This window comes from Lampetra fluviatilis, chromosome 40, assembly GCF_964198595.1.
Source record: "Lampetra fluviatilis chromosome 40, kcLamFluv1.1, whole genome shotgun sequence".
Lineage (NCBI taxonomy): Eukaryota > Metazoa > Chordata > Hyperoartia > Petromyzontiformes > Petromyzontidae > Lampetra > Lampetra fluviatilis.
The window spans coordinates 4,840,742-4,865,033 of NC_136314.1; the positions used below are offsets into that span (position 1 = coordinate 4,840,742).

The 24,292-nt window shown below is 54.6% G+C and overlaps 1 protein-coding gene across 2 annotated transcripts; it reads left to right on the plus strand.

The window, feature by feature from the left end:
* Positions 1–1,840: 1,840 nt before the first annotated feature.
* Positions 1,841–24,291, plus strand: LOC144946142 (class E basic helix-loop-helix protein 41-like). 2 transcript variants are annotated; one of them, XM_078874912.1, is made up of 6 exons: positions 1,841–2,044; positions 13,852–15,054; positions 20,617–20,686; positions 21,231–21,338; positions 22,049–22,181; positions 22,714–24,291. In XM_078874912.1, exons 2-6 carry the CDS (start codon positions 14,972–14,974, stop codon positions 23,484–23,486), a joined length of 1,167 nt encoding a protein of 388 aa, XP_078731038.1. In that variant the 5' UTR covers positions 1,841–2,044; positions 13,852–14,971; the 3' UTR covers positions 23,487–24,291. The 2 variants fall into 2 exon arrangements, with proteins under 2 accessions (XP_078731038.1, XP_078731039.1); XM_078874913.1 differs by having other exon boundaries at positions 22,717–24,291.
* Position 24,292: the final 1 nt, after the last annotated feature.

Here is a 24,292-nt window from a genome sequence, read left to right on the forward strand (position 1 = left end):
CAGCGCGACGTAGCTGATGATGTTGCTGATGCCGATGATGTCAACGAGCACTGTCCGTCACCTCCCGTCCAGCGGCACACTTGAGAAGAGAGACGATACTTTTTTTTTCCAAACCCCCAAACTATCTCCGTGTTATTCAATTGGCCGCGCAAATAAAACCGATGACTGCTCGAGTGAGTAGTTCTTAAATAACCAGAGAGCCGGTAAACTAGTTTGAACCCTTGTTTTCAATGATTAAATGAATGCACAGACACACACAAAACGGTGAAAACAACTTTGTTTCTGCACTTTGGCAAAATTCCGGCTGCCTGAACATTGCTCTCAAACCGCAGAGTGGATGCAAAAGTTACCGCCCTCGACTGTGCGTGGAGCCAGAGGTCACATCGAGGGGCCTCGGAGGTAGCTCTCCAATATCCACTTCTGCGGGCCGTTGAGAAAAACAAGAAGATTCCACCCACACCCCAGCTGAATTCTACACTCAGCCGGCAGCCTGTTTCGAGCGAATGTGGCTCGTAGGGAGAAACGGGGATCGGGTTAGTTGGGCTTTGCGGACGTAGCTTGGCCCAGGACCGTGGCTTTTCAGCGGGTGGGGGGGGGGTAGGCCGGAACTGAAGCCGACCGACCGCTGTCGTGGTCGGTCACGCGGTCGCATCAATACGAACATTTGTCCAACGCCCAAGAATACTAATACAACATTAACATCGGTACACACGGGGTCTTAAGAGGGAGGGGTAGGGGGGGGGCTCGCAGCGGGGGGCTGTGGAGGACGTGCCAGGCGTCACGGGGCTCGCCGGCCCAGATAAGTCGTTGAATAAATATAGCGAGTTAAAGGCACAGTCCTGCAATTGCTTGCTCGCAGCCTCCTGCAGACGGGAGGAGGCACTGCTAAAGCACTTTCTGCAGATGTGCGCGTGTGTTGGCCTGCTCGTCCACGCTGTCCAGTGCGCGTTGGAAGAGGTGGGAGTTAATTTTCGATTTAAAGCTTTCGTGACTGCAGGGATTCATCTTCTTGGTTCTTTCGGTAAGGTCACGTAGAATGGAAATAATAAAATAACAAAAATAAAACATAATAACATAATTAAATTTCGATTTAAAGCTTTCGTAACTGCAGGGATTCATCTTCTTGGTTCTTTCGGTAAAGGTCACGTAGAATGGAAATAATAAAATAATAAAAATAAAACATAATAAAATAATTCTCACGACTTCAGACTCTGTCTTCTCGACAGACCTGTTGTTCTCCACCTGAGGACGGCTGCTTGCGTTGTGGCCGAAACGTCGTGAGAATTATTTGATTATGTTTATTTTTATTATTTTATTATTTCCATTCTACGTGACTTTACCGAAAGAACCAAGAAGGTGTGAGTTCCCCACGCTTTGCCCCACCGCCGCCACACGCGACTCTGCCTTTCAACTCACTGCTGGCACCCGCCTACATTGTCGGGTGGACAGAGGCGAGGAGAGGTGGGGGGGGGAGTCCCCCGTGTGCTAACCCCTACACCATCAAAGTGGGAACAGCAAGCATGCCCCCCACCCCCTCCTCAAGATACAACGTCCAAAAGAGTGAGTTTTACTTCCATCTGTGATTTAAGCTACATACTCTCTCTCTCTGTCTGTCGGGTGGGGAACCACACAAGGTACTGCGCCGTTCCGTGCCGAGGTCACTTGAAGGGATCTTCGGAGACAGTTCTGTGATGCCTGCTGCTGCCTCGGGTCCTTCTGTAGCGCACGTGGTTGATGCACCCACTGCAGGGGCCTTGGTCTCGGGACGGCGCCGATGGTTTGTGGGTGCAGTGGGCACGGAGATCTCGTGGATTGCGAAGCTCGCGATGCGCGCGTCGTCGAATCGTGGGGGTGAGAGGGTCACGTGGTTGTCTGGAATTCACGACGATTGTCAGGAAATGACAAACTCGGGCTGCGGCGCGGATACCGTGCGGGAGAAGTTTGGAATGTGCACGGAAGAAGGTTGGCCGTCAGGCTGCGGCGACAAAGCACGGCACTGCGTAACACGAACCCGCGTGCCCTGCTCACACCGCCGTTGATCAGGGTGAGGCACCTGTGTCGTGTGGCGTGCACGTGATCTCTGTATTGTGTTTTGTTGGGCTGGGGCAGTCGGCTGTGGAGCGGAGGGAGGGGGGTGCCGTAGGATTTAATCGGGGCCCCCGCTCAGCTGCTAAGCCCCGTGATGCCCGGCGCGTTGCCGGGCACCGCGTGTCTCGTTAAATGCTGCGTTCGTGGACGCCACAATAGCACGGGGTGTGTGTGTGGCCTTGAACAAAAATTATAGAAAATGAGCGACGCTTTCAGAAATGACCCTTCTTCATGGCACATCACAGAGGCCGTAGCGAGGTGTAATGGTTACGATTTGAAGACTGCATAACCACGGGCGAACCACTTTGAGAACCGCTGCACACTCCATTGGTGTTTAGTGGGGTCATTGCCTGAAACGTCGCTTTTTTTTTCTTTAGCCGGGCCGCGGCGGCTACGCGCGTGACCTCTAATCCAACACTGCGGAAGCACGGCGAGGGTTGGTGGATCACGCAGCTGTTGTGAAACTCCCTTCCCGTGAGCGTTGAAGAGAAGCCATCCGTGGTGTGTGTGTGTGCTAGGTGTGTGTGTGTGCTGTGTGTGCTAGGTGTGTGTGTGCTGTGTGTGCGTGTGCTAGGTGTGTGTGCTCTGTGTGCGTGTGCTAGGTGTGTGTGTGCTGTGTGTGTGTGCTAAGTGTGCGTGTGCGGTGTGTGTGTGCTGTGGCTGTGTGTGTGCTAGGTGTGTGTGCGAGGTGTGTGTGCTAGGTGTGTGTGTGGTGTGTGTGTGCTGTGTGTGTGCTAGGTGTGTGTGTGGTGTGTGTGCTAGGTGTGTGTGCTGTGTGTGTGTGGTGTGTGTGTGCTGTGTGTGTGTGTGGTGTGTGTGTGTGTGTGCTGTGTGTGTGTTAGGTGTGTGTGTGGTGTGTGTGTGGTGTGTGTGTGTGGTGTGTGTGTGCTTTGTGTGTGTGCTGTGTGTGTGTGTGCTAGGTGTGTGTGCTAGTTGTGTGTGCTAGGTGTGTGTGTGTGCTAGGTGTGTGTGTCCCGCTCACGGCCAACACCAGTGACGATTATGTGAACCGATCCTGGGTCTCTGTTAGGTCGACTCAGCCTCAAATGAGTATCTGGTGCGGTGTGTAAACATCGCCAGTGGGGAGACAAAGGCGGTCGGGCGTGGTGTTGGCCACCGACCTCCTCGTGTGCCGTGCCGGCCTTGAAAGGTGCTCGCTAACAGCACTTGCCCCAAAAGTCTGTTTCGGCTACACGGGGATCTTTGTGTTTTTTTTGTTTCTGTGCGCGTGGTGAGAGTGCGCGTGTGTGTGTATGTCACGTGTGTGTGTATGTCACGTGTGTGTGTATGTCACGTGTGTGTGTATGTCACGTGTGTGTGTATGTCACGTGTGTGTGTATGTCACGTGTGTGTGTATGTCACGTGTGCGTATATCATGTGTATGGCGCTCCTGTTTTGTCAGCTGCATCATCCAAGTCATGAGGCTGTCACGTTTTCGTCCGTGGGGACGGGGGGGGGGCTGTGTGGGGGGGGGCTATGGGGGGGGGGGCTGTGGAGCTGTGGGGCTGTGTGGGGGGGGGCTGTGTGGGGGGGGGCTGTGTGGGGGGGGCTGTGTGGGGGGGTGGGGGCGCTGCTACCGCTGGTGCCACGAGCGGCGATGTCTCACGGCGGAGTCTGTCACGTGGTGTCGGGAGCGCGCACGTGGCCTCTGCATGCGTGGAGGGGGGGCCCATCACGAATCAACGATCCCTGCCGCTGGGCCAATGGGCCAATGGGAGTGCGAGCGGCACAGAAGTTCCCCACCCACCCACGCTCCCCTGCCCGCCCGACTTCCCACGTGAATGTGGTGTTTGTGCAAGTGCCTGAGTGGTGGGGGGGATGTTAGCGCGCTGCGCTACGAATCTTGGCGACCCGAGTTCGATTATCGCTCACGGCCAACACCGGTGACGATTATCTGAACCGATCCTGGGCCTCCCCTAGGTTGACTCGACCTCAGATGAACGCCTGGTGCGGTGTGTAAACATTGTCGGCGAGGAAGACAAAGGCGGCCGGGCGTGGTGTTGGCCACCCACCACCTCGTGTGCCGTGCCGGCCTTCATAGGTGCTACTCGCTAACAGCAACTTGCCCCGACAGTCTGTTGAGGCTACACAGTGGCGATCTTTGTTTAAGTGGGGTGTGCGCGTGAGTTGTCTGGCAACAACGCAACGCTCATATGACCAGAGCTGGCCCATGACCCGCTGGCATATTCTCTGTTATATTGCCGTTCAATTGTAACTCGGCCGAGTGGCGTTGTTAGCTGAACCCCCCCCATGGTGTTGTTGCACGTTGGTCGTTTTCTCTTATCAGCCACAGCTTCAAACGACGCGTCTAATGCGATCGATGTTCTATTTTGCAGTCGCTTCATCACAACGTTCTCAATCATTGTGGATACGCGTGGATAATGTCGAGTGGATACGGCTGAGACAGAGTGAATCATGTATAGTGGTTTGTGCGAGAGTGGCTACGATCAGAGTTGGAGACATCATGAGAACCCACGGGCGTCTGAGATTGTAGATCTGATCCGGCACCATTTCGTGTGGGGTTCCTTTCGGGATCTGTTGTTGCTGGGACCCTTGCCATGGTCCCGCCGGGTCATCTGATTAGACACAGTGCCGGATCATATGTTGCATATGTTAATAAAGGGGCCCTAAATAAAATAAAAACTGAAAAATGAACACAACTTTTTTACTTGCATAGTAAAGTAATTTTATTTTTTCATTTGCTATACAGCCAGATAATACGACAAATCGCTAACCTTAAACGCCCAGTCGTTCATAGAAGTTGAAGGCAGTCTAGTACTATAGTAATAGAGCAAGTGCAGAATCACTGAACCGGAATTGAAAGTGCGGGGCCCGTAGTAACACATGTAGTAGCTACTACTACACGTGTAGCAGCTACTACTGCACGTGTAGTAGCAGCTACTACTGCACGTGTCGCAGCTACTACTACACGTGTCGCAGCTACTACTGCACGTGTAGTAGCAGCTACTACTACACGTGTAGCAGCTACTACTGCACGTGTAGCAGCTACTACTGCACGTGTAGCAGCTACTACTGCACGTGTAGCAGCTACTACTGCACGTGTAGCAGCTACTACTGCACGTGTAGCAGCTACTACTGCACGTGTAGTAGCAGCTACTACTGCACGTGTAGCAGCTACTACTACACGTGTAGCAGCTACTACTGCACGTGTAGCAGCTACTACTGCACGTGTAGCAGCTACTACTGCACGTGTAGCAGCTACTACTGCACGTGTAGCAGCTACTACTGCACGTGTAGTAGCAGCTACTACTGCACGTGTCGCAGCTACTACTACACGTGTCGAAGCTACTACTGCACGTGTAGTAGCAGCTACTACTGCACGTGTAGCAGCTACTACTGCACGTGTAGTAGCAGCTACTACTGCACGTGTAGCAGCTACTACTGCACGTGTAGCAGCTACTACTGCACGTGTAGCAGCTACTACTGCACGTGTAGCAGCTACTACTACACGTGTAGTAGCAGCTACTACTACACGTGTCGCAGCTACTACTACACGTGTCGCAGCTACTACTACACGTGTAGCAGCTACTACTGCACGTGTAGCAGCTACTACTGCACGTGTAGCAGCTACTACTGCACGTGTAGCAGCTACTACTACACGTGTCGCAGCTACTACTACACGTGTAGCAGCTACTACTGCACGTGTAGCAGCTACTACTGCACGTGTAGCAGCTACTACTACACGTGTCGCAGCTACTACTACACGTGTAGCAGCTACTACTACACGTGTCGCAGCTACTACTACACGTGTAGCTACTTGTGCTGCCAGGATAATCCGGCACTGCACTCGAGGTTCATTGCGATGCGGACGACACTCAAGTTTCTCTTGTCCATACCGAGCCAGACCTCGCTCCTTCCTCCGCCGCTGTCTCCACTCTCACTTGGACGCTGGCTTCCGCCATCAGCTGGACGCAACACGAGTTCCTTCTCCAGCTGTCCCCAACAACTTCAAAAAGCTGTCCTCTTCAACGTTACGACGACCTTGAAATCATCGGTTCTGCAACAGCAAAGTGAGAAATCAAGTGGCCATCCATGATCCCACGCTGTCCTTCGAGGCTCGCATTATCTTTATAGTCATTTTTACTAAATATCACAAAGAATATCTCCCGTGTCCGATTCCCCGTTCTCCTTTTCTCCGCTTCGGAGATGCAGACAAGCTCGGCCCGCGCCTGCATGTCACCACCTCGCATCGACTACTACTTCCACTCTCTTTAACACGCAGCAAGCAGGCTTTCGCGACCAATATTAGTCATAATAAAGGTTTTGGGGTTAGATTGCGTAAGTATAAATGTTGTGTGGTAACCCTCCACCACCCGACACAGCCAATTAGTAGGGGATTTGTCACGTAAACAAAACGCCAAATAGTTACTACTTCAGCCCACCGGTGTGTTGGAGAGTAAATACATTTGTGAATGTTGTGGATTTACTCTCCAACACACCGGTGGGCTGAAGTAGTAACTATTTGGCGTTTTGTTTACGTGACAAATCCCTTACTAATTGGCTGTGTCGGGTGGTGGAGGGTTACGACACAATATTTATACTTACGCGATCTCATCCAAACCCCTTTATTGTGAATTCCACTCTCTTGTTTGCTCCAAGGCTTAGCTGAGAAGGTGCTTAACGTTCCGCGTCTTGTTCAAAACGCGTCTGCTGGGGTGGTCATCCGGAGCACGCTCGGATTACATAACGCGCACGGTTTGCCTCCCTGCAACTGACTTCAAGTCTCGCATAAGGGGACTGGCCTCAAAATCCGCTTGCTAACCTACACGGATCTGAAGCTACCTTGCCGCAGGCCTGCCTCGGACACACGCGCCTGCGACCCGCATGTCCCCTTCAATTGAGTCTACGATGTGGGGACGCGGGTCTCCTCTGCGTTCCCAGGCCCCACAGAGTTTGGGGCAACCGAGCCGTTATGTCGACCCCACCCAGAATTTGAACTCTCTCCCCCTGAGATCTCGCAATCCCCGAAATCCTGTGGACTTGGTAAAGCTCGTATTAGTACGTATTGTTGACTGTACACCGATTCACCGTTGAGGCAAATCAACGCATTGCTTTGAGTGTTTGTGTTATTGTTCTGCCGTTTCTTCGTGTTTGCGTTTCATCAGTCATTGTGATGACGAGTGTCTGCCGCGTTCTTGCACAGCGCTCTGAGATGCTCGATGAAAGACCGTTTAGAAAACATAAATGGTATTACATATTATTCTTCCCAGCTATATACAATGTAGTCTTCGATAGGGGCGACTTAACATCGTGACATTTCACGGTGGGTTTAAATTTGGAGCTCAAGCCAAGCGTACGTGGTGTACACAAAACAAATCCGTTCGTCCCGTGCCAACTGTGTGGCCGATTTACGGGACCCGCGGAAAGCTGTCGGGGCTCTCCTCGTGGCAGGCCCTGTCCGGTAAGGACCGGTCTCTCCCTCTCTTTCTGGGAGAGCCGAGGTCACAGTGGCTGGGTTTGACTACGATTTCCACACCGCTGGCGGCAAGGTCACGGATTTGTTCGACGACTTCTCAAAGGGGGCGCCGGGGAAGGTCAGCCGCTGGCCAAGTAGAAAGGCGAGAGGGCACGCAGTCGCGATGTGCGAGTGGTGTTTAGACTTTGCAGCGCGATTGTATGTACCCGTATTGCGTGTTGAACTTCTTTCGCACCGTACGTAGGCGACCGTGCCAATCGGAGGTGCCGGCGAAAGGATAACACACTAAACACAAAGAGCAGTTTGGAAGACGTAAGTTTTCAATCTAGATTATTTAAAAGTGCGTGGCTCAAGCGGCTTCCTAATATCGGTAGGAAGAGCGTTCCAGACGGCCGCCGAAGCGCATCCGAGAGCGCGCGATGTGGTGACCGTCTTGGTTCGATGGTTCGTCATAAGCCGCTGCCGCTGCTGCTGCTGCTGCCGCTGCTGCCGCTGCTGCCGTCGCAGCTGCTGCCGCCGCTGCTGCCGCTGCAGCTGCTGCTGTCGCTGCTGCTGCTGCTGCCGCTGCCTCCGCTGCCGCTGCTGCTGCTGCCGCTGCTGCTGTCGCTGCTGCTGCTGCTGCCGCTGCCTCCGCTGCCGCTGCTGCTGCTGCCGCTGCTGCTGTCGCCGCCGCTGCCGCCGCCGCCGCTGCTGCTGCCGCTGCTGCTGCGAGGACGGCCGGAGTGTCACGTGCTGATGGCTTATACCCCTCGACGAGATCAGCGAGGCTTTGTGACTCATTCGTGGCTCATTTGTGGCTCGCACTTTTGTGTGCAAATGAGTGCAACCATATGACGCCCTCGTCTCCGTTATGGTATGCGGTGCATGTATGCATGAGTCGGGCTCATATAGCGATGTATCGGTTGCCGCTTGCTCACCCAAAGTTTGCCCTTGGAAAGGAGACACGGAGATTAGATGGTTTCTGAAAGTGAACCAACATGGCGTAAAACATAGCACGGCACGCGAGTGTGTGGCAAGTGTGTGTGGGGCAGGTGTGTGTGTGTGTGTGTGGCAGGTGTGTGTGTGTGGCAGGTGTGTGTGTGGCAGGTGTGTGTGTGGCAGGTGTGTGTGTGGCAGGTGTGAGTGTGTGTGACAAGTGTGTGTGGGGCAGGTGTGTGGCAGGTGTGAGTGGGGCAGGTGTGAGTGTGTGTGACAAGTGTGTGTGTGGCAGGTGTGTATGTGGCAGGTGTGTGTGTGGCAGGTGTGAGTGTGTGTGACAAGTGTGTGTGGGGCAGGTGTGTGTATGTGGCAGGAGTGTGTGTGGCAGGTGTGAGTGTGTGTGGCAGGTGTGTGTGTGACAAGTGTGTGTGTGGCAGGTGTGAGTGGGGCAGGTGTGTGTGTGTGTGACAAGTGTGTGTGTGGCAGGTGTGTGTGTGGCAGGTGTGTGTGTGTGGCAGGTGTGTGTGTGTGTGGGGCAGGTGTGTGTGTGGCAGGTGTGTGTGTGGCAGGTGTGTGTGGGGCAAGTGTGTGTGTGTGTGTGGCAGGTGTGTGTGTGGCAGGTGTGTGTGTGTGTGTGGCAGGTGTGTGTGTGTGTGGGGCCGATGTGTGTGTGTGTGGCAGGTGTGTGTGTGTGGGGCAAGTGTGTGTGTGTGTGGCAGGTGTGTGTGTGTGTGGCAGGTGTGTGTGTGGCAGGTGTGTGTGGGGCAGGTGTGTGTGTGGCAGGTGTGTGTGTGTGGCAGGTGTGTGTGTGTGGCAGGTGTGTGTGTGTGTGGGGCCGATGTGTGTGTGTGTGTGTGGCAGGTGTGTGTGTGTGTGGCAGGTGTGTGTGTGTGTGTGGCAGGTGTGTGTGTGTGTGGCAGGTGTGTGTGTGTGGGGCAGGTGTGTGTGTGTGACAGGTGTGTGTGTGTGGCAGGTGTGTGTGTGTGTGAGGCAGGTGTGTGTGTGTGTGGCAGGTGTGTGTGTGTGGCAGGTATGTGTGTGTGTGTGGCAGGTGTGTGTGTGTGTGGGCAGGTGTGTGTGTGTGTGACAGGTGTGTGTGTGTGGCAGGTGTGTGTGTGGCAGGTGTGTGTGTGTGGCAGGTGTGTGTGTGGCAGGTGTGTGTGTGTGGGGCAGGTGTGTGTGTGGCAGGTGTGTGTGTGGCAGGTGTGTGTGGGGCAAGTGTGTGTGTGTGTGGCAGGTGTGTGTGTGGCAGGTGTGTGTGTGTGTGTGGCAGGTGTGTGTGTGTGTGGGGCCGATGTGTGTGTGTGTGGCAGGTGTGTGTGTGTGGGGCAAGTGTGTGTGTGTGTGGCAGGTGTGTGTGTGTGTGGCAGGTGTGTGTGTGGCAGGTGTGTGTGGGGCAGGTGTGTGTGTGGCAGGTGTGTGTGTGTGGCAGGTGTGTGTGTGTGGCAGGTGTGTGTGTGTGGGGCCGATGTGTGTGTGTGTGTGTGTGGCAGGTGTGTGTGTGTGTGGCAGGTGTGTGTGTGTGTGTGTGGCAGGTGTGTGTGTGTGTGGCAGGTGTGTGTGTGTGGGGCAGGTGTGTGTGTGTGACAGGTGTGTGTGTGTGGCAGGTGTGTGTGTGTGAGGCAGGTGTGTGTGTGTGTGGCAGGTGTGTGTGTGTGGCAGGTATGTGTGTGTGTGTGGCAGGTGTGTGTGTGTGTGGGCAGGTGTGTGTGTGTGTGACAGGTGTGTGTGTGTGGCAGGTGTGTGTGTGTGGCAGGTATGTGTGTGTGTGGCAGGTATGTGTGTGTGTGGCAGGTGTGTGTGTGGGGCAGGTGTGTGTGTGTGGCAGGTGTGTGTGTGGCAGGTATGTGTGTGTGTGTGGCAGGTGTGTGTGTGTGTGGCAGGTGTGTGTGTGTGTGACAGGTGTGTGTGTGTGGCAGGTGTGTGTGTGTGGCAGGTATGTGTGTGTGTGTGGCAGGTGTGTGTGTGGGGCAGGTGTGTGTGTGTGTGTGGGGCAGGTGTGTGTGTGTGTGGCAGGTGTGTGTGTGTGTGTGGCAGGTGTGTGTGTGTGTGGCAGGTGGGTGTGTGTGTGTGACAGGTGTGTGTGTGGCAGGTGTGTGTGTGGCAGGTGTGTGTGTGGGGCAGGTGTGTGTGTGGCAGGTGTGTGTGTGTGTGGGGCAGGTGTGTGTGTGTGTGGCAGGTGTGTGTGTGTGACAGGTGTGTGTGTGTGCCCTCTGGGTCTCATCAGCAGAATCGTCTCATTAACAAATGCTGCTGCTGCTGCGGTGTTAGTCGGTGGTAAGGGCGCTCTATGTACACGATGGGCCACGTGGAGTAAGAATACCACAATCCCAATAACCACTGCAACCACCAACACCACCACGACGACCACCACCACGACCACCACGTCACACGGACAGGCATGGACCTCTACCACCGCCACAATCACAACTCAGACTGACCAGCACCAACACCAGCAACGCCACGAGGATCACGCCATTTAACACAAGTTTTGTTTTACTATCTCCACGACAAAGATAGCCTGAACAGGCTGTTACGCCAAGTGCTGTTAGCAATTAGCGCCTATGTAGCCCGGTACGGCACACGAGGGGGTGGGTGGCCAGCACCACGCCCGACCGCCTTTGTCTCCCCAGCGGCGATGTTTACACACCGCACCAGGTACTCAATTGAGGCTGAGTCGACCTAGGGGAGGCCCGGTTCAGATAATCGTCACCGGTGTTGGCCGTGAGCGGGAATCGAACTCGGGTCTCGTAGCGCAGCGCAGCGCTACACGACCGCTCCCCTCTCTCTCCACAACCACCACCACCACTCCCCCACGAATCACTACAGCTCCAATGAACACTGCGATTAAGAAAATATATCACGCGCGTCCGTAATCGGACTTTTAGAAATCCGAGAGCGTTTCGCCCCCCCCACCACCTCCCCCCCCCACTCGAGTCACGTTGTGCCCCCCCCACCACCTTCGCCCCCCCCACCCTGTGTCACGTTGTGCCCCCCCCCCACCACCTCCCCCCCCCCCACCACCTTCCCCCCCACCACCTCCCCCCCCACCCGAGTCACGTTGTGCCCCCCCCACCACCTCCCCCCCCACCACCTCCCCCCACCTCCCCCCCCCACCCGAGTCACGTTGTGCCCCCCCCCACCACCTCCCCCCCCCACCTCCCCCTCCACCACCTCCCCCCACCCCCCCCCACCCTGTGTCACGTTGTGCCCCCACCACCCCCCCCCCCACCCTGTGTCACGTGGTGCCCCCCCCCCCCACTGGCACCGCCACATGACGACTCGGAGCGAGCGCGCGCCGCACGTTGAGGCTGGGGGGGGGGCTCCCGGGGTCAGCACGCGGCCTCGTGCGTGAGGCCGTGACGTCAATGGGCGATAATCCCCCCCCCCAAAAAAAACCTCCACCCCTCCCCCCTCGCGCGCACGGAGGGGGGCGGGGCGGGGTCGGGGTGGGGGTTGGAAGCGCTCGCGAGTTTCTCGACGTCCGATGACTCTCAGCGATGACTCCTCGTGATGCGGTGACATCGCTGATGCTGCTGCTGCGTTGTTTGGCAGTGGCGCACAAGTAACATCGACTCGGCACGTTCGTCTACAACAACAGTGTTGTGGCTTGACAAGGGGAGGCCGATGTACGCGACGTTTCGCGGCAATGACCCTTCTGCGCGTTTTTCGCCACCGTACGTTTCCAGAGTCGTAGAGCGTGCTCGACATTGAGACTCACTTTTTGTTTCTCGCTCTGCCGTCGGGCGCGAGGATAGAGACGTCAGAGTCTGGGACGTTGGCAGCAGAGAACGCGGCACGGCACAGGCGGCGTGCAGTTCAAGGGAGAACTCAGTCGGTGGTGGGAGAGCTTCAATTCAGGAACACCTCCTGAAGGAGTTCTTCAGACTTCGTGAAACCTCGCTGGCTAAACAGAGTTGGTAGCTGCTGCTGCTGCTGCGATGGAAGTGGCACACAAGCAGGCAACAACAGACTCAACACATTCGTCAATAACGATTGTTCAGAAGGGCCATTGCCCGAAACGTCGCCTATTATATAATTTCCCGTGATATCGAGTGATGTCTGTCCTGGTCCCGAGTCTCATCTGGGCTCCGGCTGTCCCACCAACTATCCAATAAACGAGCCTCCTCCACAGAGGCCGATCTTGACACCGCTGGTACCAGTCATCGGCAAGTCCACTCAGCTCCACGTCCTCCTGTACCACATCACTCCATCTCTGCTCTAGCCCGTGCCGCGTCCGTTTAGCCCCCTCGATCCGGCCGAACAAAAACTGTTTAGGCATGCGGTGATTGGGCATGCGGGCTACATAACCCAGCCAACGCAGCTTTGCCTGACGGAGGAGCTCACCGATGGGACTTTGCCCAGACCTTTAAAGAATTTGTGAGCTCCTCACACAATCCAGCCTGGTTAAACCCAGGATGGATCGTAGGCAGGCCAGCCTAAATGTTTCCAACCGCCGAAGATGTTCCATTAGGGGGGTCCACGTTTCGCAAGCGTAGAGAAGGGAGGGAATGACTGTGGCCGAGAAGACCTGAAGCTTCGTGCGGAGTGACAGACCAGGCAGCTTCCACACAGCGTTACGCAACCGATGAAAAGATATTGCCGCTCGACTGATTCGGAGTGAGACCTCCGCTGCCAAACCAGAGCCGGTCATGAGCACACTGCCCAGGTATGGGAAACTCTCCACTCTCTCCACAACTGCCCCATCACCGATTGGGAGTTGTGGGGGTGGAGTGTCCGATGGTACAAAATACCCAGGCACCCACACACACTACCCACACACACACATAGTACACCCCCCCCCACACACACACCACACACCCACACTACCCACACACACACCCCACACACGCATACACCCCACACACACTACCCACACACACACACCCCACACACTGCTTCTACACACTACCCACACACACCACACACTGCCTCTACACACTAGCCCCATACACACCACACACACACTACCCACACACACACACCCACGCTACCCCCACACCCCACACACTGCCTCTACACACTACCCCCACACACACACACTACCCACACACCCACCACACACACCCACACACACACTACCCACACACACACCCACACACTGCCTCTACACACTACCCCCACACACACACTACCCACACACACACTACCCACACTACCTACACCCACACACCGCCTCGACACACCACCACCACCAGCAGCAGCAGCCCCAGTCTGAGGTCACTCCCCACCCTCCCTCTCTCTCGTCCCCGTGCCTCTGCCTGCTCCGCATGTCACCCTGCCTCTCCCCTCCTCTCTCATCCCGTGGCTCTGCCGACTCCGTGTGGCGTCCCTCCCCCTACCTCGCCCCCCATGGCTCTCCCTGCTCCGCGTGGCTCCCCCCCCTCTCTCTCCCCGTGACTCCCCAGGCACACGTGTAGCGGGCACACGTGCGCGTGCGCTCGCGCGTGCGTGCGAGGCCGTCGCGTGACCCCGCAAGCCGCGTGTCCTCGGCACCAATCAGTCCCCGGCAGACCGAGTCCTTATCTCGCCCCCGCATCTCCCCTCCTGCCGCACACACGCACTGGCTCCGACTCCCTGAGCATCTCTCTCTCTGAGTGCGTGTGTGGGGCACACGGCATAGAGCTTGTGGGGTAACACTGCGAACGGCTTCTAAGTGCTGCTGTTGCCAACACTCTACATCTGGATGTATCTGATGCTGATATAAAGTAGGAGTGGAGTGTCTTACAGTGTCTTGAGATTTAAGTTCAATTCGGCGGGTTCATAAGTTACACATATTTTATTATTGCCATTCGTGTAATATATCACAGGCAATGCAGCGTCTCTAGGTTTGACGCTATAGCGCGTATTTGATCAATACTAAACGTTATTCTCACGTTCAACCGGATTTGTATTGGTAACAATGTGTATACTAGCCAGGCTCGACTTCTGCTTAGCTTCCAGAGATAATCAGTAAGAAACTAACAACTGATTATATTTAATATCGTGTGACAGCAAGACACTGGCTCAGGCGATAGTACGTAGTTAACATCACACTAATAGCCTCACCTACAGCTTCTGTATCATCGGATTCCATCCATAGTATCTGTCGTATCCACGTTGCGCATCTGCCACTACCACGCGACTAAGGTAGCAGTGGATAGAGTCTGGCTTGTGTTGGCTGCCTTAGAAGGGGGAGGTGGCAGACAGAGGAAGGAGGAGGAGTTCAATAGCTGCGCATATCAAGTCGGTGTAGTGTAGACACACAGAGGCAGACACGCACAGTCAGTGATCAGCCGCTGTGGGAGCACACACGTCCGTCCTACAGAGACAAAGATCCCCCTTATAGCCCTCAAAAGACTTGGGACAAGCGCTGTCAACACACGCATACACATCAACTCACGCTCGCACAACCAGGATCCCTCCCCGGCATAGCCTCACACGCGCACACACGCAGGCAGTGAGACGCAGTCGCTGTGCGCGTGCGGGTCTACACTTCGCACACACGACAAGTCACGCGCTCGGCTCTCCTGCTGCTGCCTGCCTGCGATGGACCGCTGCCTGCTGAACATTCAGCCCAACCTGTGCTCTGCCATGGAGGACCAGGAGCTCGAGAACAGGGACTTCTCTGGGTGAGCTGATGACCATCTCCTTCTTTCCCCACGAGACTACGATGGTGTCTACGGTATACTACTGCCGTATTGTCCCCATTGCAAGACGCACTCCCCCCTCCCCTCTGTATGCGCTAGGATGTTGACGACTGCGTCTTGTGATCCGGTAGCTGCGTGTGCGTGAGTCACCAGAGTTGCGTGACTTTAAGTGACACACGTCACACATTTGGGGTGCGTCTTACCTTCCGGAGCGTCTTATAATCCACGCAATACGGCCAAACTAAAGTCTGGTGATGCTGCTGCTGCTGCGTTGTCAGTTGTGCACAAGCACGGGGGAACAGACTCTTTTAAGAAAAAATATCATCAGCGACGTTTCGGGTAATGTCCCTTCTTTATACAATAATATAATAATGCTGTCTGCCGCTTGTTGTCGCGTCGGAGTGCTTCGTGTTGTGAGTCACGGTGCGCTTGATAATCCACTGCTGGATGAAGGCCTCTGCCAACCTTATCCCAATCGTTTGCTGACTAGTGCCGTGAGGTCGTGGGAAACAGCTTCGGGAGATGCGAGGGGAACCTCACAGTCGAGGAGGCCAAGTTGGCCTCGGGAGAAATAACGAATCAAAGTTACAATAATTGGCAACGAGTTCGATCGGTGAGCGTCATACGCACGCGAGGAAGCTGGTTGTAATTCCTGGCGAAACGTCGTACTCAGATTGTAAATGTTGTGGCTTGGCTCTCCAACACACCGGTTAGTGCTGTACTAGTGACGAATTGGCACGTTCTGTTTACGTAGCGAACCTTACGAATTGGCTGTGTCGGGTGGTGGAGGGTTTAACGACACATTTATATTTACGCGATCGAACCCCCCAAGAAAAGCTACATTATGTATGTGGTACACGTTGGTTGTGTACAAAACAATAATAATGCATTGTGTCAATCCACTGATAGATTAATTCCACCCGCACGCCATATCGGTCTTAGGGGTTGTTTGACCATACTTCACCACTGGGGGGTGGGGGTGTTAGGGGGTGTGAGTCAACATTGGCAAACGACTATCTCACCCCATCTCTCATGACTTACATGGCAGCAGCTGATTGACGGACAGGGGGCTCAAGATTAATAATGTAACCCTCTGGTTGTGGCAATGGGTTGCAAGGTAAGTTATGCAAGAATAGTAGCGTGTGTGTGTGGCTATTTACCACCAATTACAGAGCCGTTTTTTTTGTAAAAGGCCACTAAAAGAGTCGCCTTGTTTTGATCACAATTACCTTTGTTTATCTCGTTCTAGTATGATCACGTGTCTACGGCGGTTAAGGTGGACCGCATTGGGATGTTTACGCGACAGGAATTGTCAAATACTTGAAAATGGCCAAATACCATAAAAGTCGCATCTCGTCTAGACCACATATTTATGACATTAATAATCATGCAAATAATGTTCTTCGTAAAAAAATACAATACGATGATATTGATACCGGGAAGTCTCAATGAGGGCATTCATTCATTCGGTGGTGGATTACCAAACGGCTGCGAATGATCGTGACACATCACGACGGCAGAAGGGTGACCTCGTTGACGTAGCCACAGCAGGATCTCTCCTGGACGTGGTGGCCCCGGTGCAGGACATATTTCGTGGGTCCCCTACGCTGGTTGAAATTATCCAATGTCCGTTTGCCTTATAAGCATATTTAAATGCATTTGTTTTTGTTAACCCTGTCCCTGCTGTTTATCCTAGAAAACTAAGCAATTCGAATGATTTCACCCGGCCACTAATCTTAATAGATGGGACGGACCATGATAAATGAGAGTCTAGGCATTGGGAACAGCAGCTGACCAGGAGCGACCTTTGGAGTGTACAGCGAGGGGGCAGAAGGGCTTTGTTTTGCTGGCGTGGAGGACAGGTGAAAGGGAGATGATGAGTGGGATGATGATGATGAGAGGGGTGAGCGAGGGTTGGCGTGGTGGGTAATGATTCGGAGTGTCTGGTGTCTCGTTATGGGCCCTTTAAGCTTTTAGAGGCTTAAGGCAGCATCGGTAGGTTGGGGTTTTATCTCGAAATCCGCCAGACAGAGCCGCCGCGTGTCACGCCGTGGACACGTGCAGCCCGACTGGCCTACGCTTGTCCTCAATTCCACCGGGGCGAGTGCCTACCCATTGGCATTGAATAATAATGATAATTGACCTTCTTTTTAAATCCTTTATATTAAGTTCGCTTGCTTTCTTGCGTGCTTGCTTGCTTGCTTGCGTGCTTGCTTGCTTGCTTACGACCGTGCAAATCTTTCGGTCGTTTTTGAACCCACTTCCCGTGATCCAATCGAGCTGACATTTTCCATACAGACTCGTTTTACGAGACAATTAATGTTCGTGAAAAAAATTCCCAAAATTTTACACTGTTTAGGGAAAACAAATTAAATATTTAATTACCAATTGCTTAATACTGGCAGACAATCATCTGACCCATAGGTGGCAGCCATCTCAAGCCAGAGGACGAGAAGACTCTAGCCGCCACGCATATAAAGGATTTATAGTGAAAAACTTTGTTTTTACGGGTTTACTTGTTTATCCAGCAAAGCCACGCTGAGTCGTATAGGACTCTTTTTCAGAAAGGTTCTGCTGCTGCCATTCCATTGTTACTCTCGACCATCGGCCTTCGCCGCTCCTTATAGCCGCGGCGAGTCCTGGCCAGGCCCATGTCGCTCTCCTCTTGTCATTCTTATAATTGACATTTACATGTGAATCTGCTTATTAAACACATGTCTGGTTCGTCAATGACACTGCGTGGCCGCAAAGAGGAACAGAACAATGAGCCGACTTCACCGAGTCCTGCCAGTCGTCCCAGCTCCAGGCAGAAGGTCACCCAGAGACTTGCAGCTTCCATTCATAGACGCTGCTGCCGCTGCTGATGCTGCTGCTGATGATGATGCTGCTGATGTTTCTGCCGCTGCTGATGCTGCTGATGATGCTGCTGTTGATTCTGCTGATGATGATGCCGCTGCTGATTCTGCTGATTATGCTGCTGCTGCTGATGATGATGCCGCTGCTGATTCTGCTGATGATGATGATGATGCTGCTGCTGATGTTGTTGTTGTTGCGAGTGGCGCGTGATGCTGCAGAGCGGTCAGCGTCCAAAAATAACAGCGACCCCCCCCCCGTGGCCCCCCACGATGCCCCCCCCCCCACCCGCCACCTCTTCACGGAGTCCACACTAACCCCGTGGAACTCTCAACTAGTTTAGTAAACTAGTAGTTTACTAAACTAGTAGTTTTGTTTTACCAGCTAAGGCCATGGATGGGATATGCAGCTCATTTTTAAAGACGTACCCATCGGAAACTGCTCAATTTAAAGATTCCGTTCTTTTTATGAGAAAGGACAAAAATTAATTAACTTAATACTCTACGACGGGAAGCTCCTATCTTTTACAGTTTTAGAATAATTCAGATTTCAACGTGAAAAAATACGTATTTATTCGATCAAAACCGTTTGAACCCGAAATATCTAAAATACATATATAGAATGGTTGTCGCTTTAATTGTAAATGCTGTCTAATGCTTTATCAAACGAAAACAACCGCAATCTTACACTTGGAAGGGTTTCTTAATGAAGCACACAAACACGTTCACGAGGTACTTACAATCGAGATTTGGGAGCCTTGAACATGAAACATCTCGGATTTTCTGATTTCCCTGTTGTGTGTCCTCAAAGCTACCCACGTACCGAAATTCAGCTTTCTATCGTGTCGGGATGTACCTCTGTGTATCTCTATGTCTATGCATCTCTATGTATCTCTCTGTATGTCTGTGTATCTCTCTGTATGTCTATGTATCTCTATGTATCTCTCTGTATGTCTGTGTATGTCTATGTATCTATGTGTATGTCTATGTATCTCTATGTATCTCTGTATGTCTGTGTATCTCTTGTGTATCTCTGTGTATGTCTATGTATTTCTGTGTATCCCTGTGTATCTCTTGTGTATCTCTGTGTATGTCTATGTATCTCTGTGTATCTCTGAGTATCTTTGTGTATCTCTTGTGTATCTCTGTGTATGTCTATGTATCTCTGTGTATCTCTGAGTATCTCTGTGTATCTCTTGTGTATGTCTATGTATCTCTGTGTATCTCTGAGTATCTCTGTGTATCTCTTGTGTATCTCTTGTGTATCTCTGAGTATCTCTATGTATCTCTGAGTATCTCTATGTATCTCTGTCTATCTCTGTGTCTGTGCGCACTGGGGCCACCCCCACCCCCACGCGGCGTCACGCGAGGCGAGCACGCGCCTCGGGGCACGCGCCTCGGGGCACGCGCCGCGTGTCAGCGGCAGCGGCGGCGTCATCAGCCGGAGCACGTGCGCGCGCGCGCGCGCGCACGTGACGGCAGCCGCGTGCGGGCGAGGGGGGAGGGTGGCAGCGGGATAGGTTCAGTGCGGGGTGGATGATGGGGGGTGGATGGTTGGTGGATGATGATGATGATGGTGGTGAACCAGAGGCTGGGGTGGGTAAGGGGAGGAAGACGGCAGGTGACGGGCGGGTCAGCGTGTGAAGGACTGTTGCGTAGCGAATGGGGGAGGAGGAGAGTCCGTTTGTGGTGCTGGTGGTGGTGGTGTTGATGGCAAGGAGGGAGTTGTTGGCAAGAGGGTTGCTGGTGGCGGTGGGCGGTAGAGGCTGGGGGCGCAGTCGATCAGGCCACGCCGGGGCACGCGTCTGGCTTGGCCGAGCGCGTGTCTATTGATAGGCAGCACACCGCGTGAGCGGGCGTGGAGGGCGTTTGGCTGTCAGCCCTCAGCCACCGTCTCGCCGCCCTAAAGCATCTCGCACGCAGCGTGGGCTTCTCCGTCGGCTTGGAAAGCCGCACCCCGCCGGGAGGGCGGACGACTTTGTCTCACCTTGCCCCACCCCCCCACCTCAATCCGCCCGAATTAATTTCCACGCGGCCCAGCGGTCGTGGAACTCGCCCGCTTGTTGTTGTTGTTGCGGAGGTTCGCGGTTCGACTCCGGCAGGCCGCCCCGGTGAATACTGCGGCGGTGTGGGATTTTAACCGCGTGACAAAATGAAATAAGCGCCGGCACGCCGTGGACGTTAAAGATCCCGGTGGCGTCGTTGGCAAGAGGTGCCGCCGTCCGGCGTCACTGTTCACAGTTGCCAAATGACACCGCCAATGACTCCGTTTGGGAGTAGACGTCGCAAATATTGCCGCCTCTACACCCCCCCCCACCCCGCGACTGCGAAAACTTGGCAGGACCCTCCTGAAAAAGAGTCATGAGACTCGGTGAGGCTCTCCTGGGTAAGCGAACTAATTAAATAAATAACCACAGCCCACAGTCACGAGGCGACTTTCCACTGCGACTCAGCCCGCAGGCGACACGTGACCGCCACCGTCTTAGCGGCACTAATCGGGCACTAGAGGGCGGAATATTTCCAACTGGCAGCACCAGTCGTGTTTATAAATTCATCGCTGGGAGCTTCTTTAGCACGCGGAGCGAAACGTCGGACAACATGCCGAACAACACGTGATGCAACCTGAATATGGTGATAGCAATGCTGATGACGAAAACTGGAATAAAAACTGTGATGTTGTCTGTCTTTTCAGGTTGCATTACTCAGGCCTCATCGTCGGGCGAGCTCGGCGGGGGTTGAGAAGAGGATCAGAAGACCTGCAGGTGTGTGTCTGAGCACACCTGGACACCCACACACAAGACAAAGATCCCCCCCCTATATAGCCTTCAGAGACTGTTGGGGCAAGTGCTGTTAGCGAGCACCTATGAAGGCCGGCAAGGCACACAAGGGGGTGGGTGGCCAGAATCATGCCCGGCTGTCTTTGTCTCCCTAGTGGCGATGTTTACACAATGTACCATGAACTCAATTGAAGCCCAGGACCGATTATAATCATAATCGTCACTGGTGTTGGCCGTGGGTGAGAATCGAACACGGGTCACCGGAATCACACACAACAACCGCCATTCGCCACCAAGTGCCAGTGACGTCACCACGACGCTCGTGCTAGGCGAAGTGCACTTTAAGGCCACGTGAAGTGTCGAACGCCCGCTGGCAGGAGGTCACGGGACAGACCCAGGTACCACCGCGGGGTTGACCAACGTTGAGTTGGCTGGCGGGCGCACCACCGGCGCTCCCCGACCGCGCGACGTCTCGGCAGCGGAGGCGACCGCCGTGCTGACGGCGCCCCGCGTTGTCTCCCCCTCCCAGGACCTCTACAAGCTGCCGCACCGCCTCATCGAGAAGAAGCGGCGCGACCGCATCAACGAGTGCATCTCCCAGCTCAAGGAGCTCCTTCCCGACCACCTGAAGCAGACGGTGAGAGAGCGGTCACGGCAGCGGCAAATTCCGTCTCCTCCGCGCTCACGCTGCCAGCGAGCGCCTGCGCCGCGAGGCTGCAGCCGGGACGCTCCGTCGATTACGTCGATTAATCGGCCACAAAAAAATATTAATTCCGAAAGAAACCCTGGAGTACTACGCCGTTTAGTTATCGAGCTTGGAGGGAAGTTGTGCCGAGTCGAACCCGAGCTAGGAATTTGATCGCGGGTCAAGCGGCTCCACCGTGCCGCAGAGCCCGCCACCGGCCCATGTCATGGACCGAGTGGTTTGTTCTGGGTTTTTTTGCTAAATGACGTTTAATAATACTGCACGGGATGAGCGGACCTCAGGCTTCTCTGTTGGGCTGTACCGCCACCACGTGATCACCACCACGTGATCACCTTGTACACTGGGAGCAATGCCGCGCTCTGTGCACTCGCGGCGTCGACACCACTCATTACGATTCACGTCGTAAAGAAACATTTGTTGGCCATGGTGTTTTTTTTCCCACCCGGATCCAAGTCGTTCACAGCTCGCCATCAATACCACAAGTCCTCGATTACCTTTCGGTCGAAACTAACCGTTGCTCCCGAGATGAAAACTAACTCAAGCGAGAGCTGTGACCAACAAATTACGTTTCTTATTTCTCAGCGTCGTACAAAAGCGCAGGGTTTTTTAACGTTCTGTCTGTGACCGCCGCGCGTGCGCAGACCCTGGGCCACCTGGAGAAGGCGGTGGTGCTGGAGCTCACGCTCAAGTACATGCAGGAGCTGCACGCCCTCGCCGAGCAGCAGCGCCAGCGCATCCACTCCCTGCAGCACGGAGCCGGCGCCGGCCCCACCGGTGGGTACCGGGACGGGAGACCGCACGGCGCGCCGCTAACTCGCGGCAGGCTAGCGAGGGCCATTAAGGCCACGTTGGCGCACTCATCACCCGCTTACACTTGCACAAAGGAGCCGAACTATCGTGGGGCCCTCGCGGCGTACGGATGGTTTTTTCACTGGTTCTACGTTCGGTTCAGCAAAAACCCAGTCTGTGAAACTCTGGCCTAATGATGAATCTGCATCCAAAGCTAGCCAGAGGCGGTATTATTTTAATGGCGTGTAGCGACCCACTCATCGCGTGCGACAGAAGTGGCACAGCCCAAATTATGAGCGGAAAATCTAATAATTTGGTGCCTCCTGAGCCGGGCCGAGCCGGCTCAGCACGGCCAGCAGTATGAGGGGCGTTTTAGCGCAGTGGCAGGGGTGGCAATCACAGCCGCAACATTTTTCGTCGCTGCGACCGAAACGTCTCACTCCTCGATAAGAAAACATGCCACCGCACCTCCACTGGTCCCGCAGCTAACATCAACGTTCGTCTTCCGTTCCCGCAGCAGCAGCAGCTGCCGTGAACAAGCAGGCGAGCGGCGTGGAGCAGGGCGACTCGTTCAAGCAGGGCGACTCGTTCAAGCTGGGCTTCCACGCGTGCATGAAGCAGACGCTGAGCTACCTGCAGCAGCACGAGCGGTGCGGCGCGCGCGACGACCGCTACTCCCGCCTGCTGCAGCACCTCCAGAGCAAGGCGAGCTCGCTCGGCCCGGCCGCCTCTTCCGGCGACGTCAAAGACGAGGACGTGGGCAACTGCGTCTCCGTCATCCAGCGCAACCGCTCGGCCGAGGACCTCGACGGCGCCGAGCCGAAGCGGCGGGAGGGCGGCGCGAGGCGCGCCAAAGCCATTGACGCCGACACCGCCGCCGACGACGAGACGGACGAACCGCAGAGGAAGAAAATCAAGGTGGAGCCAGGCGAGCAGCAGCCGCCGCCGCCGCCGCGATCCGCCGGCGCAGCGCCGCAGGTGCCGCCCTTCTGCGTGCCGCTCTACTTCTTCCCGTCGCCGTCGGGAGAGGCGGCCTCGGTCGCCGCGGCCTACCTGCCGATGCTGGACCCCTCGGCGCTCGCCGGCAAGAAGGGCTGGTACCCGGGGCCCATGCCGTTCTTCTGCCCCGGTTTCTCCGTGCCGACGACGGTGCCGCCGCAGGGCACCGCCGCAGATTGCTTCGGGCCACTCACGCCCACGAGCCGGGGAGACGAGACGCCCGACAATAAGTCAGACTGGCTCGGCAGCCGTTCGGCCTCACCAGATTCGGAGGACAACTCGATCGAGTAGTGCCGCAGCGCCGCTGGTTCTTAGGACTCGTGATGACGGCGGTGGCGGTGTCGTCCAAGGAGAAATTAGCGTAGAAAAACGGAGCTAAAAGAAGAAAAAAATCCAAATTGCCTTGCTTTTGGCAAAATCTTTTTCTTCAATAATCAAGCTGCGACTCTCAAATGGACAAAACGATGGTTTGTGGATCAGGCCCATGCTTTGGCGAGCCGGGACACCATTAAGATTTTCTTCGCGCACCAAAATACGGAGTCCCGGTTGTGCCTTGGTGGCCGTGTCACGCGGAACGTGGGCACTAGTGGCGTGCGGAAGCGTCCCACGTCGTCCGATTGTGAACCCCCTGAACGTGTTCTTGCGTCTTGTTCGGGGATGTAAATATTGCGATGGCGAGCGGTTTTCGACGAAAGATGTTTTCCATGTTTTTTGTGCTCGAAGGTTTACATGTGGTACGTTTAGCACGAGTGGGCAGGCATCCAACAGTACAGCCGTTTAAATGACGTGTAAAATGTGAACAGGATGTTTGTTTTAAACCTTTTTAGATATTACATAGGTGCTCGACTCTGTACTGTAAATGCTCTACTTTTTTGTAGAGAATTCCATATTTTGCAGGCGAGCACGATGGCAGCAGCAGCACAGCAGCTCACACACACGAGCCAGCGTGCATCACCCTGCGCTTGTGCTCGCCTGTCGCCGTACCCCGATGTTTATTTAATACGATTAGATTTTTTTAAACCGTTTCGTTCGGGGAAATAAGTGTGCAGGATCGCACGACGTTGTCACAGTGCCTTGGATTAAACAGGCAATTCATC